This window comes from Somniosus microcephalus, chromosome 1, assembly GCF_052327205.1.
Source record: "Somniosus microcephalus isolate GS21.2 chromosome 1, FLI_Smic_1.0, whole genome shotgun sequence".
Classification (NCBI taxonomy): domain Eukaryota; kingdom Metazoa; phylum Chordata; class Chondrichthyes; order Squaliformes; family Somniosidae; genus Somniosus; species Somniosus microcephalus.
Genome location: NC_140987.1, coordinates 149,488,351 through 149,506,980, shown reverse-complemented (window position 1 = coordinate 149,506,980; position 18,630 = coordinate 149,488,351). Strand labels below are relative to the sequence as shown.

General features: G+C 41.4%; 1 protein-coding gene across 7 annotated transcripts in view; it reads left to right on the top strand.

Moving 5' to 3' along the window:
- The window catches only part of LOC147124406 (casein kinase I), a 324,138-nt gene that overhangs the window by 203,039 nt on the left and 102,469 nt on the right, over positions 1-18,630 (top strand). For all 7 annotated transcript variants that reach the window (XM_085986651.1, XM_085986622.1, XM_085986642.1 and 4 more), the window contains 2 exons: positions 1,084-1,232; positions 14,849-15,083. In XM_085986651.1, the coding sequence (XP_085842777.1) occupies positions 1,084-1,232; positions 14,849-15,083 (384 nt within the window). The remainder of the gene's footprint in view (positions 1-1,083; positions 1,233-14,848; positions 15,084-18,630) is intronic.

Genomic DNA, 18,630 nt, shown 5'->3' with positions numbered 1-18,630 from the left:
CATTCTTGCCCTTGTCGTCTTACAGTATTCTGCAAGTCATTATTGTAGTGTCTGGAATTGTTTTTTGATTCATGTCTTTTCAGGCTTGTTGGTAAGGTTCAGTGCAAAGGACTGTGAATCGATTTTATTCTGATAAACAATGATTGTTGTCATGCACAGTGCTAGATTCACCACATCCTCACCACCTTCATGTTGTAGATTGTGTCATAATTGTGAGGCAGATATTGTGCACATTTGTTCTCCCCTTCGAGAAATCCATCAAACCAGTTTTATTATCCAAGTGTAATATTTCATAGTAATAAAAATATAAATCCACTTGAGCAACTTCCTCAGATTAATGTATTGATGCAATTTTGTGCTCGTCAAGGTAGTCAGCCAGTGCAATGGTGTTTTCACATATCTTATTGCATGTTACCCTTGAGGAGTATTTTTGAGTACTTCCCTATCAGGTATACCATGGGCCAGATGCAGAATGAAGGGTCCTCTTTGCTTATCAATGTGTTGTCATCCAATCTCGCAAGGAAGGAACCTTTGTGGCACATGCATTTTCTGCTACTGGCATTCTTGTTGCTTCTGTGAATGAGCTGGTTGGATTATGTTGAATTACAGGCTGTTTTGTTAATTTCCACCCCAAGTGAAGTGGGCCTAGTAATCACACCAATTTCATTTAGGGCTCTTCGAGCTGATAGAGAGAGGGGCTTTTATTATTTCTATTTCTATTTCTAGTTCTGTTCTAGGCTGGATTGTAACCCAGGTCCAAGAGGTTGTAGACTGGTGTACTAAACCATTGTGGCATTCAGTTACCCAGTAATTTATTTTTAATAATATTGTACTCCCTTTGGCAAATATTTGAAAACTGTCTTTTAAACTACTCGGGGAGCCATGAACCGTGAATGTTTATATCAGAATCAAGAGTTGAGGCAGAATAAATCTGATAACTTTTCATGACTATGTATTAAAATGGTCATGTCTTTATAATTTTGGATAGTTTGACTTGTAATCTAAATTAAAAATTGCAATAAGAGTGCAATTCTATAATAAAATGTGTATGTAAAGCTGATCTTTTTTCACCTTCATTTACAGATGGAATTCCTCAGGTTTACTACTTTGGTCCGTGTGGAAAATACAATGCTATGGTGCTTGAATTACTGGGACCTAGCTTGGAAGATTTATTTGACCTTTGTGACAGAACCTTTTCCCTTAAGACCGTGCTTATGATAGCTATACAACTAGTAAGTATTCCAGTTTTCAAGTTTCACTGAAAAAGACCAGATATCAATGGACTTTCAGTATAATTTTTTTAAACTACACATTTGCTTCTAAATTTCCAGTTTTATGCTATGTTAAAGTGCAGACTAACTCACAAGTATCACTTTTGGCAATTCTCTGGTATTGCAGCCCAGATTGTTTTTTCTCATCAGTATCATTTACTACAGTCATGTTCTGGAGTACAATTGCTTTCTTCCTGACTTCAAAGTTGGCTTTTGATATGAATTAAGAGCTTCACATGAGACAGGCCTAACACCTAATGACAAAACCCTGATGGAAAGAACTATATGAAGCTGGTAATTTAATATTACTTGGAATATTAACTGAATCTGGGCATCCCTCTGAATAAACACCGAGAGACTGAATTCTGCACCAGCCATCTTCTTACAAACAATGTAAGATGTCTACAGAGCCTGCAAAGTAAACTTGTTATTGGAGATAATTGAAACAAGATGCTGGTAGAATAGTGAACCATAACCAGACCTTTGCATAGTCTACATAGCTGTTTTCTGTAAAAGTGGTTTTATACTAGCTTATATACCTAGTTCGTGTTTATATGTTGTTGTGGAGTAGTTTGTAGAAAAGCATCAGTTTGATCTGTAAGTTTTCTGTTCCCTTCTCAGCTTTTCATGTACAAAGTTGTTAACAGAAAAAGCTCTGCAAAAATAACATCAGGCTATTGAGGCATCAATTAGAGAAGTTTTAATCTATAATTCACCCGACTTTTTCTTTGGGTGGGGAGGGGGTAAGTGAGGTAAAAAAAAAGGGCCAAGAATGTCTTCAATTGTTTGCATGCTTGAAAGTGTAGATAAGGAATTTGAAGAATGAGGCTTTTTTTTTTAATTGAGAAACCAAAATGAAAGTGAATATTTGGTTGAAAAGGGTAAAATGGAAAATGAATTGGCAATTGGTGATTGGATGACACTAAAGTTGGGCTTTAAAAACCTGAAGATTGTGGGAAGAACCATCAAACATAAAAATTTGCTGTACAGAAGGAGTCCATTGTATTTGCTCAAGGAATCTAAAACGAATCTCAATTTCTTTCTCCCTTCCCATTTCCCTGAATCATCATCTGCTTCAAATATTAATCCACTTTTCCCTTAAAAAATGCTGTGGTCTCTACCTCAATCACTCCTTATGGCAAAGAATTTAGTGCTCCAAAAACCCACTGTGTAAAACATTTTTACCTTAATTTCTCCTCTCACTCTCAGTAATGATTTTAAATTGATGACCCCCTCATCACTGTCCCACCAGCCAAAGGAAATGTGGTGAATAGGGGAAAAATTATGAAAACCTTTCATAATTTAAAAAATCTCTCTTACATCTCATCTTCACCTTCTCTGCTTCAGTGGAATTAGTCCCAGTATCTCAAGACTCTCTTTATAATTATATACTTTCTCACCCCAGTATCATCCTAGTGAATCTATCCTGTATGCGCTCCACGGCTTTAATGTCCTTTCTGTGGCCTAACCATTCCCTTGTGCAAATGTATCATTACCTCTTTGCTTCTTATACATTATGCCCCTGTTTATAAATCTGAAAATGTATTGTGGGCCTTTGTTGTAGTTTTATCCACCTTCATTTCCAATTTCAAACTGTACTGGAGCCCCTGGGTGTCTCTGCCTTTGAATATTTTCCATTAAATGTGTTGGATAGTACTAGGAAAGATAGTTACACCTCAACAGAGCCGGGACCAATATTCTCACGGGGAGGTTTGCTAGTGCTGTTGGGGAGGGTTTAAAATAGCTTGGCAGGGGGATGGGCACCAGCATATAGGAGTAGAAAAGAGGAATAAGGTGCATATAAGAGTGAGTGTGTTGCATAGTACGAGAGAAGAAAGTAGTACTAGAGATGGAAGTAGTACCACATTAGATAGGAGCAGACTAAGAAAGACTACGAAAAACTCAAAAATGGGTTTAGAATGCATGTACGTAAATGCACAAAGTGTGATGGACAAGGTTGGTGAGCTACAAGCACAATTAGCCGTGTGGCAATAACGGAAACGTGGCTTAAAAACGGCGAGGACTGGGCACTTAATATTTAAGGGTACAAGGTTTTCAGAAAAGATAGGGAAGGACAAAAGGGAGGTGGGGTAGCAGTGCTGATTAAGGAAGACATTGTAGTGTTGGAAAGGGAGGATGTTCTTGAGGGCACAAGGACAGAATCCATTTGGTTCGAGTTGAGGAGCAAAAAGGGTATGATCACGCTACTGGGGGTATTCTATAGGCCTCCAAATAGTGAGAGGGAGGTAGAGGAGCAAATCTGCAGGGAAATCGCAGAGACATGCAAGAGCTATAGAGTGGTGATATTGGGGGACTTTAGTTACCCAAATATCGATAGGGATAATGCTTGGGTAAAGGGAAAGGAGGGGGAGGAATTTCTGAAATGTGTTCAGGAGAATTTCCTTGACCAATATGTTCTTGGCCCAACTAGGAAGGAGGCATTGCTGGATCTGGTATTGGGGAATGAGGTGAGCCAAGTCGACCAAGTGTCTGTGGGAGAACACTTGGGTACGAGTGATCATCGTATCATAAGATTTAGATTAGCAATGGAGAGGAGCAAGGAACAATCTAGAGTGGAACTTCTAAACTGGAATAGGGCTAACTTCAATGGGATGCGAAAGGATCTAGCCAGGGTAAAATGGAACCGAAGACTGACGGGAAAAACTGTAACGGAACAATGGGTGATCTTTAAGGAGGAGATGTTACAAGTACAGGCTAGGTACATTCCAATAAGAGGGAAGAGTAAGGGAACCAAGGCAAGGGCTCTTTGGATGACGAGGGAGATAGAGAAGATGATGAAACAGAGGGTTTTTGTATCATGCATGTCAGGTGAATTCTTCAAGGGAGAACCAGACCAATTAGTTGAGAGGGGATGTGAAGATGAAAATATTATTGGCAAAGAGAGAATATGAGAGTAGAATGGCGGTTAACATAAAAGGGAACCCAAAAATCTTCTACCAGCATGTAAACGGGTAGTAAGAGGCGGGGTGGGGTCTATTAAAGACAAAGGTGGTGGTATATGCTTAGAGACGCAGGGCAAAGCTAGAATACTCAATGGGTCCTTTGTATTGGTGTTTACTAAGGAGGTGGATGCTGACAAAATATCAGTAGAAGTAGAAAAGGTAGAAGCAATGGAAGGGGTGAAAATTGATAGGATGTGCTATAAAGGCTGGGTATGCTTAGAGTGGACAAATCGCCTGGTCCAGATGGCTTGCATCCCAGGTTGCTAAGGGAATTGGGGGAGGAGATAGCGGAAGGGCTTGTCATAATTTTCCAATCTTCCCTAGATGCGGGGGAGGTGCCTGAGGATTGGAAAGTGGCAAATGTGACACCATTGTTCAAGAAAGGGTGTAAGGACAATCCTAGTAACTACAGGCCGGTCAGTTTAACATCAGTGGTGGGTAAAGTTTTAGAAACAATAATCATGAAAAAAAATTAATGGGCACTTGGAGATGTTTAAGCTAATTAAGGAGAGCCAACACGGATTTGTAAAAGACAGATCATGTTTGACTAATCTAATTGAATTTTTTGATGAAGTAACATAGAGGATTGATGAAGGGAATGCACTGGATGTTGTCTACATGGATTTTCAGAAGGTATTTGACAAAAGTACCACATAGAAGGCTGGTTAACAAAATTGAGGCTCATGGAATAGGTGGGTCAGTGGCAGCTTGGATAAGGAAGTGGCTTAAGGACAGATAACAGCAAGTTGTGGTAAATGGCTAATTTTCAGACTGGTGGATGGTAGACAGTGGTGTTCCCCAAGGGTCAGTGCTGGGGCCACTGCTTTTTTTATATAAATAAATGACCTGGATATTAGAATACAGAGTAGAATTTCTAAATTTGCCAATGACACCAAACTTTGGGGGGGGTGGCAAACAGTGATGATGATACCAATCAACTGCAGCAGGACATAAAAAGGCTAGCAGAATAGGCAGACAAGTGGCAGATGGAATTTAATACAGAGAAGTGTGAGGTGATGCATTTTGGCAGAAGGAACAGGGAGAGGCAATATACACTTAATGGCACCGTCTTAGAGTGTGCAGGGACAGAGGGACCTGGGAGTTAACGTGCATCGGTCCCTGAAGGTGGCAGGACATAGTGAGAGAGTGGTTAGCAAAGCATATGGGATCTTGGGCTTCATAAATCAAGGTATTGAGTACAAAATTAGAGAGGTTATGCTGAACCTTTATAAAGTGCTGGTTAGGCCACAACTGGAGTAGTGTGTCCAGTTCTGGTCACCACACTTTAGGAAGGATGTGAAGGCCCTTGAGAGGGTGCAGAGGAGATTTACCATAATGATTCTGGGGATGGGGATCTTAGCTACAAGGACAGGTTGGAGAAGCTGGCTTTGTTTTCATTAGAGCAAAGCATGTTGAGGGGTGATTTTATAGAGGTGCACAAGATTACGACAGGTTTGGATAGGTTAGACGGGGAAAGGCTGTTCCCATTAGTTGATGGTACAAGGACTAGGGGACACAGATTTAAGGTTTTTGGGCAAGAGATACAGGGGGGATGTGAGGAAAGACTTTTTTACACAGCGAGTGGTGATGACCTGGAATTCGTTGCCGGTGGAAGCGGAGACACTCGATGTTTTCAAGGGGAGACTGGATGGGCACTTGAGGGAAATAAAATTGCAGGGCTATGGGGATAGAGCGGGGGAATGGGACTGACTGTATTGCTCTACAGAGAGCCGGCATGGACTTGATGGGCTGAATGGCCTCCTTCTGTGCTGTTATGACTCTATGACTCTATACAGTATACCAATTTCCTGTTTTCTTCACAAAACGATTCGCTTAACACTGCTTCACATCAAATTGCATCTATGTCCTCCTGAGATATTTTACAGTTCTCTTTACTGTTCACTAAGCTTGTTCTGTTGTATTACCAGCAAATTTTTATTTTGTAATTCCTAAGCTGAAAACCAAATATATTTATCTAGAACAAAAGTGGACCCAGCACTAACCCCCTGGGTATACCACTTCCAACCCCACTCCAATCTAAGCAAAACCATTAATCGTAACACGATAGCAAAATACTGCGGATGCTGGAAATCTGAAATAACAACAGAAAACGCCAGAAAAACTCAGCAGGCCAGGGCAGCATCCGTGGAGCGAGAAACAGAGTTAACGTTTCAGGTCGATGACCTAATCGTAACACATTGCTTCCTGTCCATCAGCCAACTTTCTATCCATGTTGCTGCATTTCCTCGAATACCATATGCTTGGATTTTTGTACCAAACCTTATTGAATGTGTTCTGAACATCCATATACACTATCTGCATTTCCTTATCCAATCAGCTACTTCAAGGTCCTAAGTCTTTAACAAATCTGTGCTGGCTGTCCATAATGATTCCATGCATTTCTAAATACTCATTAATTTTACCCTGTGTGGATTGTAGGAATTTACCCACAACTGATATTAAATCAAGTGGTCTTATGTTACCTACATCTTCCCCTTGAACAGGTTGTTATTTGTTACATTAGCTCTCCTCCAGACCCCTGCATAATTTGTATTTCTAAGGGGAATTGGAAAACTGTGGGCAGAATGTCCCCGTCTCCTCTCTGCCTTTCTTCAAAATACTAGGTTTGTGCTATCAGGGCCCGGCGACTTAACCCCCTTAAGTTCTGCTATTTTTATAACAACCAATTTCTTATCTATACCTCTAATAATAGTTCCGCATTCTTACTTCCACCATCATTTGTGTAAAATAAAGCAAAATATTTAATACCTCTGGCACATCTTCATCCTCTAAAACTCGGTTTCCCTTTATCCCTGAGTGGTCTTCCCTCCCTTTTCATCTCCCTATTACACTTTCTATATTCCTCATCATTTTCTTTAGTATTGTTAGCCCTAACTTTATCATGTTCCTCCCTTTTTTAAATTTCAGTTCAACTTTAATCTCTGTCCTTTAATTCACCCCCTTTTCACCTATAGGAATGTCTTTATTTTTGGTGACATTCAGGGTCCAAGGGTCAATTGCTGGTTAGATATTCCATGTTCTGCCAAGAGGTCAGGAGGTGCAGAGTTAGTATGTAGGTGGAGATTCAGATGCATCTGGAGTTCAGTGCGTCTTGGGTTTGTTCTGCCGGTGTAGAAAACATTGTGGTCATGGAGGAACTTGGAGAGAGCAGTGGTCTGTGAGGAAAGCCTGGGCAGCAGTAACGGCAACCAGGATTAGGGCAGCAGCATTGAGTAGTAAAGCATCTTGGAGAGCTTCACCAGAGAATGTTGATATCTGTTTACCTATATAATTTCTCTCAGTCGCACTGTACTCACTCACTGGCCGGAATTTTACCGGCGCTCAGAGTACGGGTTTGGAGGCGGGTCCACTGTCAAAATCAAAAAGACTGACAGCAGGTCAGTATCCCACTGTAAACCCGCCTCCTTATCGGTTTCCCAAGTTTCGGGTCTGTCATCCCTGAACAGACCCAACACCAAGCGGTGGGTCAGCTAATTTAGATACTTAAAAGCTTGTTAAAAGGTAGTTAAGCACCATTTTACTATGTACTTACCATTTTACTAGCGTTTCCACGAGTTTCCCAGAGCATGGGGATCACATCTGGTAAGTAGGTATGTGTTTTGTGTCAGCATGGAATGATTTACTAACTTGACAGCTGCAAATGGTCGATGAAAGCTCCCATTTCATAGGTTGCAAGGTTGGAAACTTGCTTACTTAATTTGGAAGACAGATTGAGCTTTATGCAGCTGGCAAGTGTTTGGAGCAAACTCTCCATCCAGTGTCACCTCATTGGAACAACCTCTCTCACCATTGACAGATCGCTTCTGTCATCTCAGCATCACTTGCCATCTATTCCATCAGCATCAGTGCCCTTGAAAATATCTCACCTTGGTCCTCAGAATCCCACCATGATCAGCTCCAACACCAGCATCACCAGGCACACCAGCAGCACTAACCTTCTCCGCAATCAACTGATGCTACACTGGACACAGGGCATGATCACCTATGCACATTGCTGCCTGGGACACCACCTTGCCATGTCCAGATTTGCTTCATTTAACACTGTACACCCTGGCTGCCACATGATGCACCAGGTTGGCACCAGCACCATAAAGCATCCCTACAATGTCCAAGCCATTCCTTTCACACTCATCGCCATGGGGTGGGGTGGGGGGGATTATGTCATGGCTCACCATTCACTGGAACTCACTAAGACACTTTCAAAGGTGCACATAAATCTGTCCAAGAAGGCAAAGTGGTGAAAATAAGGATTTCAATGCTTGACAGCACATTAACAGAAACTTTACACAAACATTGGCTAAAGCACACAAGTGCCTACCCTTGTATGTTGTTAGTTTGAATGATTGGACAAGAATGACGGTGAGTGTGAGGGGAGACTAGTGATATGGGCAAGTCATTACACAGATAGAGAGGGATGGGTGGAGGTGCAAGGTAAGTTGGTGTGAGTAAGGATGTGCATGAGTAGGGTAGGGAAGGCAGAGTGATGGGGATGTGATGAGTGGCACATGAGGATGAGTGAGGCTTTGCAGTAACGTTTCGTGATCTCCTGTGATCGTTGAAAGGCTTACGCCACTGCAGCCTGGTCCTCCTGACAACATCTCTGCTTGTGCCCTCCTGTGCAATGTGTAACCAGGCTGCTTTGGTCTCCTGGGGAGGTCTCTTCCGCCCATTGAAGGGAAGAGAGCGTCACTGGGTGCTATGACTCCCTCCATATGGAGGGAGTCATGGGAGAGCCTGGGTGCAGCACTGTGCCTTTGTGCAGTGCTTGTCGATGTTTGCAGCACCTCAATGCTGCAGAACACTGACTGCACAACTGTCAAAGTGAATGTGAACATGGCCCCGTTAAGGAAACCGACAGATCCGCTTCCTTTTAATTGGCCGGGAACCTCGCAGGACGGGCTTAACGAGCCCAATCAGGGCAAAATCACTTGGGGTAGGCGGGTTGAAGACTGGAGCGGGGTTTGAGGCCGCTGCCTACTCCGGCCACGCCGGATTCGTCACGGCTGGCGAAATCGCAGCCTGTGTATCTGTTTCTCACTCACTTGGCACTTACACACTCACTCTCATACACAAACACTATTAAAAATCTTGCTATTGCCACATTAAGCTTCCGGTGTCTTGATTTTTGAGTCATGTTTTTATGTTAACACATTAAAATGAGAAGATACAATTTTGCCACTACACTTTTCCATACTGTGCCTAAGTTGTGCAATATTCTTTCTTCCACCCGCCCCCCCCCCCACCCCCCCCAACGTACCTACCATGTCTACATCCCAGCCCTGTACTTGCCTGTATTCCTATTTCTCTTTGGAGCTTTCCTCTACATGGTTGCTAAACCACCACTGATCTGTTCAACAACAATTGTTTACAAGCACTTAAACTCGTTGTACTATACAAATACATAGGGGGAAAAATTCAGTATCGCCCCATTTGGGGCACCATTATCGGCTGTGCGCAACGTTTAGCGCCTGGAGCTAATTATCGCCTCCGACAGCAAACTTGGCTTTTATCGCCCCTGGAGGTGATTGGAGCGCTAACTCAGGCGCTGCACACCTGTCTTAAGGCGCAAAGGCCGAGGAGCGAGGCGCTACCTCAGAGCGCTGGCGAAGCAAGGAAGGGCAAATCCAAATAAACCTGCAAAGTGTTGCTCAGTACTCAAAACTCCTTCACACAGCGTTGAATCTCTCCAGAAGTCTCAGTTTCTCTCTCTCACAGAATGCGTGGTGCAAAAATGTCACCGACAATAAAAGGCAGGAAGTGGTCGCCTTTAAATAGCACTCCCCTAGTCCCTTTCTGACAGCATAACGCTCCCCTCAACTTGTCTTTGCTAGCGGCAGGTGGTAAGGCAGGGGGCACCACTCAATATCCGGTCTGGGGCACTAATGGGGCGTTGCGCACTCAACTGACGTCACAATCTGCTGGTGCAGGAGATCGTGGCGGTAGTGTTTAGCGCCGCCGCAAAATGTCTAGTTAATTTCGCGAGTGGCACAAACATCGCCGCGCCCGGCCTCTAGTTGCTTTGCGCCCCACTTGGCACCCTCTTAAGGCGCTAACGGAAGGCGCAACCAACTGAATTGTTCCCCCATAGTGCTTTAACAAACTAAGCTTTTTTTAGACTCGAACGTGAGAGACTTGGATGTTTATAAACTTAACTCGCGTGTCTGTGCAAGTGGCGTATATACATGGTCAATGGAATAGTAAGATAGCACTGCTCCAGCACACTGAGCAATGTATATCGTATTTATTTCAAGCAACAGGAGGTGACAGCACAGTGCTTTTAGATACTGTGGTCCCTATGCAGTTTCTGCAAAGCTAGTATTTTTTTAAAAAGCCCCTGAACTAGTCATGATTAATTAGCACTGAAGGGAAGGGGCAATGCACTGTTAAAATTAGTCATTTTTTCTACAGTATCAGATTGGGAGCTATAAATCAAATTATGTTCCATTGAAGGTTATATACTGCACATACATACTTGAGTTTCTATTCCTTAGAGACATATTTTCAGTAAGGATCAAGTAGTTAAAAACCTACGTGAAGCTTTGTTTTATGGCTCCCAAACTTGTGTTAAAAATGTTGTATCTTTATCGGTGTGTTTGGTTTTTCCTTCTCTTCTCAGTATTGTTCAACTGTAGTTAGGTCAGGATCTTTTTGTTGCATTTTATTTAAATTAGTTTATCAGAAATTGCAGAATTTGTATTTAGCATCTGATGTATTGTATTGCCAATCCAGTATCTTGAGGCTTAATCTTACCAAATTTGTCATCAATACCTGGTTATTTTTGAAAATTAGAAACACGTTGAAAACCTCAACTCCACTTTCAAAATCACAATGTTAATATATAGTACAAAAACAGAAAATGTTGGAAATACTCAGCAGGTCAGGCAGCATCTGTGGCAAGAGAAACAGAGTTAACATTTTCACTCTCCACATGCTGTCTGACCTGCTGAATATTTACAGCATTTTCTGTTTTTATTTCGGATTTCCAGCATCTGCAGTATTTCACTTTTGTGCCAATAATTGCGGTCAGGGGCGTAGCTACAGAGCACGCCGCTAACCTCCGAAAAGAATACGAACTTCCCTTGTGCAAGGCCCCACACGTAGACTTGCTGTTTGGCACTGCAGAGTTGTGCACAGCATATTACATCACGAAGGCCAGAGTGCAGCGTACAGCCTATGTGTAAGACAAGACGCCCACAAAATCTGTCAAAACTAAGCCACGCCCACAGAAATTTCTTTCAGTCTCTTCCATTGAAATTAGTTTTTTTTAAAATTTAAAACTTCTAAAAGCGTTTAAAAACTTTTTTTAAACTTTCAATTAAACTGGTACTTGGACTTATTTCATATATCAGCATTTTGTTAAAATTATTTAACAAAATACCAACAATAATTTGGCATCTGTTTTCCACTTGAAGGTTATAAAAGATAATTTGTGGTCAATGGAAAGATTCTCGTCCTTTGACCGTTTACTAAAGTGAAATAAATCGTTTAGCTGTTCACCTTCTGTTGAGGTTAAAAAAGTTTCTATCACTTGGGAAGTGTATTAAACATTACTTTATTTATAAGAAACATGTTCATTTTCTTATTTGCACTGAGGAGCGTTGTAGAGTGTTTTGCAAGCCCAAAGAATTACTGTGCTGTACTTAAAACAACCAGGCTTTTTAAATTAAGGATGTGTTTGGTGTATTTTATGTAAGTCAGGTAAGTTTTTTATTCTTTTAAGGCTAACATTTAAAATATCTCTTCAAAGGTCCATTACGACGGATTGCGATTCAACAGCATTGAAAGGTGTTGGCAATGATTTTGATTTACTATACACCATGCACACCAGCTGTGGGGCAGCTTAAATGTATTATATAAAATAATTAAATAGCAAAATGGTTTTATTTCATACATTTGGAGGAAGTATAAATGATCTGTGCTGAATGCCCATTTCTTGATCATACAATTGGAGTGCAGAAAACATTGATAATTTTAAATATTAGTCATATTTTATATTTTTAATGTTTCTAAATGTTGTCACTGGGTACAGGTATTTTATTGCAAAGTGATACCAGAACGATTAACGATCCTTTCCGATGCACTCAAACGGGTTCCTTTCACAGGGAAACGGGCTCCTGCGCCTGCTTTCACTAACCGTAACATTTTCGGACGTAATTGCTGGGCAGTTGGTGGGCAATTAGCCCAACTCTGCACCAGCAATGAGTATTTCCCAGTCGGTGCGAATCATCTGTCAAGGCGTACCTTGACGATTGCAAGTATGTGATTTAATGCAGGCGGAAATCTGGAACTTGCGGTCAATTTCAAAGGTGGTATGACGGTGCACTGTCAGAGTACACCATCATACCCGCCACAAAATCTACCCCATAGTGTTTCTCTGTTCCATGAAATGATTCTGAGCATTTTTGGAGTCTGAAGAATAACAACAACAACTTCCCAGTGCAGATTCTGCTCGGCCTTGCTGTGTTGTGCAATGCTCTTGCTCATAAAATTGAGATCTCAAAGTCACTAGTATAAATGAGAAATAACTAACAAAGTTATCTATTTTTAGTTGCGTTGCCAGCAGTTTTTAATAATGTTCCATACATAGACTTACAGTGAAATCCATGGAGTGCACAATAAAAAGACTTGCTTTTATATAGCGCCTTTCACAAGCTCAATGTCCCAAAGTGCTTTACAGTCAATGAAGTACTTTTGAAGTGTAGTCACTGTTGTAATGTAGGAATCATGACGGCCAATTTGAAAAAATTGATAAATACTGACAGTAAAGATGTAATTTGAGTGAGGTTCGGCTCATGCAGCATTCACACTTAACTTGGAAATTGTAGCTTTTTAAAAAATAAAAACCGAAAACTGGAGCAGCATAGTAACTGAAAAGACAAAAGGTAGGTTAACATTTTGGCGACAATCTTTCATCGGAACAGCTTCGAAGATTTTTGACAGTACAGTATAACTAAAAATAGGTTTCTTTGTTAGTTTCTTCTAATTTTTACAAGTGTAATTTTGACAGACCAGTTTTGTGGACAAGAGCACTGCACAACCTAAGCACAGCACCGATAATCCATGGTATCACTGTACAGTATTATCGGTAAATTTTATTTTGAACTTTCATTTCTCTCATCCCTCTGTATGACACTGTTCAGTGAAAGTTTTGAAATGTAGTGTTCCATTTTGTCCTGGCTGTTGTTTTGGCCAGGTAAATCACTAGACCAGACAGGGAGCTTATTTTTCCCTGTGCTGCATTACATTAGGGAATCTGGCCTCCGGACAGCCTGTGAATGTGCTACTAAAACTCTCTCTCTATATTGCTGCAAATGTGAAAATGGCATGCCACAGATAAGGAATAACTTAGTTACATTATGTTGTGTCTTTCAAAGTACTGGACTGAGTTGACACATATAATATTGGGGGTTCAAAATCTGTGGCCCTTCTGGTGCACTTTTGTGTGTCAGCCTTGGCTCAGTGGTAGCACTCTCGCTAGGGTCTCGGGTCCCAGGGACTTGAGCACGTAATCCAGGCTTACACTCCAGTACAATACTGAGGGAGTGCTGCGTGTCGGAGGTGCTTTGTTTCAAGTAAGACACTCAACCGAGGCCCTGTTTGCCCTCTCAAGTGGTGTTAAAGATCCCCTGGCGATATTTGAAGAGCAGAGGCATTCTCCTGGTATCCTGGCCAATATTTATCCTTCAACCAACATCATTCAAACAAATTATCCAGTCATGTATCTCATTGTTGTTTATACTGCTGCGTTTCCCTGCATTACAACAATTACTGCACTTCAAGAAGTAATTCATTGGCTGTAAAGTGCTTTGGGATGTCCCAGGGCCATGTAAGGTGCTATATAAAGTCAACTCCTTTCCTATCACAGTCGTAACTCTGGTGGGTGTGCAGCAGAAGGACCCTAAATTAGGTTGAGACTTACATATACTGGGACCTGCTCTTACCTTTGAGTTTTTATGGGCAGAGCAAAAGTCTACCAGACCACTGGCAGCGGTGTGCCCAGTGTAACAAGCTGTCAAATGAGGTATGTAGGCCCCACTTGGGGATTCTGACCAGGATTTGGGCTGGAACCCTGGGGGAAAAAAAAGTAAGGTTTAAATATCTGGAATATTTAATACAACTCCGCCAGCCTCCACCTCCTAGGATTGGCAACAGATGACCAATTTTCTGGCCTCTTGAGGGAAGGTTTAAATTGAGGGTCCTCTCCCTGACCCCGTGATCTTGATGGGGTCAGCACTGGGAGTCCTGACCAGGTGCATCCCAGCACTTGTACCGATATGCACGTTTTGCAAATTTTTAGTGTCTAGATATTGCCAGCAACAGAACTACTTATTACTTGCAATGTATTCAGTACTAACCAGCCTGTTCCATTAAACATTCCAGGCCATTTATGATGCTATGAGCACTTGTAGTCTCATTTGGAGGCGCTGTTGAATGAGCCCCAAATGTTTTGGTATCGGCACTTTTTTCCTCCGCAGGAGAATGTTTGTATTACTAGTGCTTATTTTAAAAAATTTTACTTAGCCTTTATTAACAATATATGTTAACTTTTTTTTTTACTTTTTCCATTCTTTCCTTACCTCCTCCTTCAAAAAGATTTCCCGAATGGAGTACGTCCACTCAAAGAACTTGATATACAGAGATGTAAAGCCAGAGAACTTCTTGGTGGGACGACCGGGGAGCAAAAACCAGAATGTAATTCACATAATAGATTTTGGCCTTGCTAAAGAATACATAGACCCAGAGACAAAAAAGCACATCCCTTACAGAGAACACAAGAGCCTTACTGGAACGGCCAGATACATGAGCATAAATACGCATTTAGGAAAAGGTAAGTAACTTCTATTGAGCTGTTCAGCTTCAATTGCAATAGTTGTTTACAGCTTAATAGCTATGACATTTATTGTTTTTAAAAGTTATTACACTGGGTTTAACTAGAATTGTGTACGTTAGATTTAAAACATGTAATTAAGTTCGATAAATTATTACTTGTCTTTCGTATTTTATACTTTGTTAAAAATATATTGAGACAAATGCACATTTTGACACGGTATTGAAAATACATAAATTAGCCAGAAGAAAAAAAAATAGTCCTATGTTAGACCATCTTTACCCAAATTTCCGTGAAGAATGAAACAGTCATAGAAATATTCCATTTTATTTTCACATTTGTGGTTTATGATGTCATCTGTAGAGTAAATTACAACTTCACTGACCCATCCCAACCATCTGAAATAATATTATATACATATACAAGTGAATGTGTAGCATGGTGTCGAACTTCCTGGAATCTGCTGTAAATGAGTTTTTGGTAATATAGAAATAATATAGTCACAAAGTGGGTTCTTGTGTAAAGTTAAAGTATATATAATTGAAATACTGGCACAGCCTCAGTAACAGTAACTAAATTAAAATTGTAACATCTAATCTTAAGTGCAAGTATGTGTGTGTTTATCAGATACCATGTTGTAAGCTCACAGCTACAATCTGATCTGCATGTTCAGATGATAATTCCAGTTTGGTCTTGTGGTTTATGATGCGATGGGACAGGTATTTGCACATCTCACTGCTGCTATTTAAGGACATTTAATGAGTTGCCACCCTCTTGCAGTACTTCCTGCAAGCAGGCCTCTTGACCCCTATGAACCAGAAGCTGAAGCCCCACAGAGACCACTTGCAATCCTGGACTGTTGGTGCCCACTGTACATTATTTATTTCCAAGTCACTCCAGTAGTATGTGTTATCAATACACCACACGCAAGCCGGGCTTGGAGTAGGAATTAATTAACTTCTGGGTAGATTTGCAGTCTAGAACTTATCCATTCTGGAAATGAACATTGCCAAGACTTGAAAATCTACCCTGCAACTTGTAAGTTTAGAAATAAAACTTAGATTTTAACCAAACTTTAATGCAAATTAATAGTAAAACCGCATGATTGGAATTTGCACCTGTGTGATTGCAAGGGTAAGAATTGTTATTTATGCTGAATTTACAGTGTGCTAGAAAGGACTGTGCTTGGCATCAGCACAAATTGCAGATAGAAAAATAGCATGCAATTGTTAAAATAAGTTAATTTGTACTTCAGAACTGGTTAATAAATTTGTGTAAGTGTAATTCTGGCAGTTTTAATTTGGTCTTAACGAAATAAGGAACTTGTATTTATATAGTGCCTTTCATGACCTCAGGATGTCCCAAAAGTGCTTCAAAGCCAAAAAAGAACTGTAGTCACTGTTGTAGCTAAATGTGGCAGCCAATATGCGCACAGCAAAGTCCCACAAACAGTAATGAGGTAAATAACCAGATAATCTGTATTAATGATGTTGGTTAAAGGATAAATGTTGGCCAGAACACAGGGAGAACTCCTGCTGCTCAAATAGTGCCATGGGATCTTTCACATCCACCTGAGAGGACAGACGGGGCCTCGGTTTAATGTCTCATCCAAAAAACAGCACCTTTGACAGTGCAGCATTCCCTCAGTGCTGTATTAAAAGTCTTTATTTAGTGAAATCTGTGGTTAGTATATTTTGAATGGTCTGGACAGATTTCTACTTGTCTTAGAATGTTTTTTGAATCATGTGATATGATTTTGAATTTCTGAGGTCTGCAAGCTCAATGATATACCATTTCTGCATATTTGTAATACAGCAAGTTCTCTTCATGCAGGAACTCTCAAACAAATAGGTTTATTTCTAAATGTTGCTTATCTGAACTGCTGTCCCTTTGCTTCTTTTGTTTAAATCTTGTCAGTTTTTTTTAAATTGTCTATTTTCTCCTCTTCTGACAGTGCTAATTCATGCTGGGGATGTGGTTGCATGAAATCTGAAAACTCCTGTACTTGCTGAAATGGACATTCATGTGTAAGCCTGGGCAGTGATTGTTGGTAGGCTCTTTTGACCACAAAGGCAAATAAAAGCGATCTACAAGAATATGACCATGAGGGGAAGCAATGACAAAATAAACAGAATAGGGAGTGGGGGGAAATTGGATAACTCACCGTTGTATATACAAATGCTAAAATAGGAGACTAGGAGGTATTTCCGAGAGAGACTTAATTCAATAATAACATGGTTTGATGAGCGTAAAGATGTATGGATTATACTGTAAAGATACAAAAAAAAATTGACAGACATTGTACCTTTTTACGTCAAAGAGAAATTGATTATAACAAAGCGATGGACCTATCTGATCCAGGTGCAGATAAGATGGAAATCCTGGCTGCGAAATTCAGCAGCCTTAGCGCCGGCAGTTAAGGCCGGTTAGGAGAGAAAAATGGTGGCCGCCTCTTTTCCACCCACTTTCGGCATGGCCCGCGCTGTTCGCCATCTTGGTGAGGGCGATAGCATAGGCGGGACGTGTGTGCACCGGCAGTATGCAGAGTAGGCAGATCGTGACATCAGTCAGTGTGTAATGCTGATTTGATGCACGACCTGCCATTTTGGCCGTGGCCTCTCCAATCAACGCCTTCTCCTAAACACACACAGCTGAACGTGTGTTCAGCTACACGAGGGACCCCCAACCAGTGCCATTTTAAGGGTTATACCCAACTTGCAGGTAAAGTTGATTATTTCTCTTGTACTGGCCCTTGCACAGTTTGTATAAATACTGGCCTGCTGAAAGACATTTAAAAAGTTTTTAAAAAGGACAAGTAAGACTTGCATTTATATAGCACCTTTCACAACCGCCGGATGTCCCAAAGCACTTTACAGCAAATTAAGTATTTTTTGATGACCAGATAATCTGTTTTTGTTATGTTGATTGAGGCATAAATATTGGCCAGGAAACTGGGGATAACTCCCCTGCTCTTCTTCGAAATAGTGCCATGGGACCTTTTACGTTCACCTGAGAGAGCAGACAGGGCCTCAGTTTAATGTCTCATCCGAAAGACGAGAGTGCTGCTGGACATTGGGAAGGCGTTGGCTGCTACTGGAAGGCCTCTGACTACAACACTTGCTCCCAGTCATGGGGGCCCTACTTGCAGTCCCCCTCGCACTGCAGCATGACCAGGAGACGGAGCAGAGGCAGCAAAGACGACAAGATGCTCGCATGGAGAGGAGGGCTCTCTGTAGGAGGCCTTACCAACCTAGGGTCTTTAGGGATCCCTTCTACCTGCACCTAAGCCAGGACCAGTGTGTTCAGCGGCTCCACTTCACCAAGAAGGCGGTCACAGAACTCTGCCACCTCTTGGAACCAGACCTGCAGCCTTAGAGTAGGGCAATGACTGCTCTGCCAGTAGCCCTCAAGGTGACTCTGGTCCTGAATTTTTTTTACCAGCGAATTCATCCAGGCTGGAACAGATGATATAGCAATCATCTCGCAGTTCGCTGTCCATCGCTGCATCCGGGAGATCACAGAGGCTCTGTAAGCTGGGAGAGGGGAC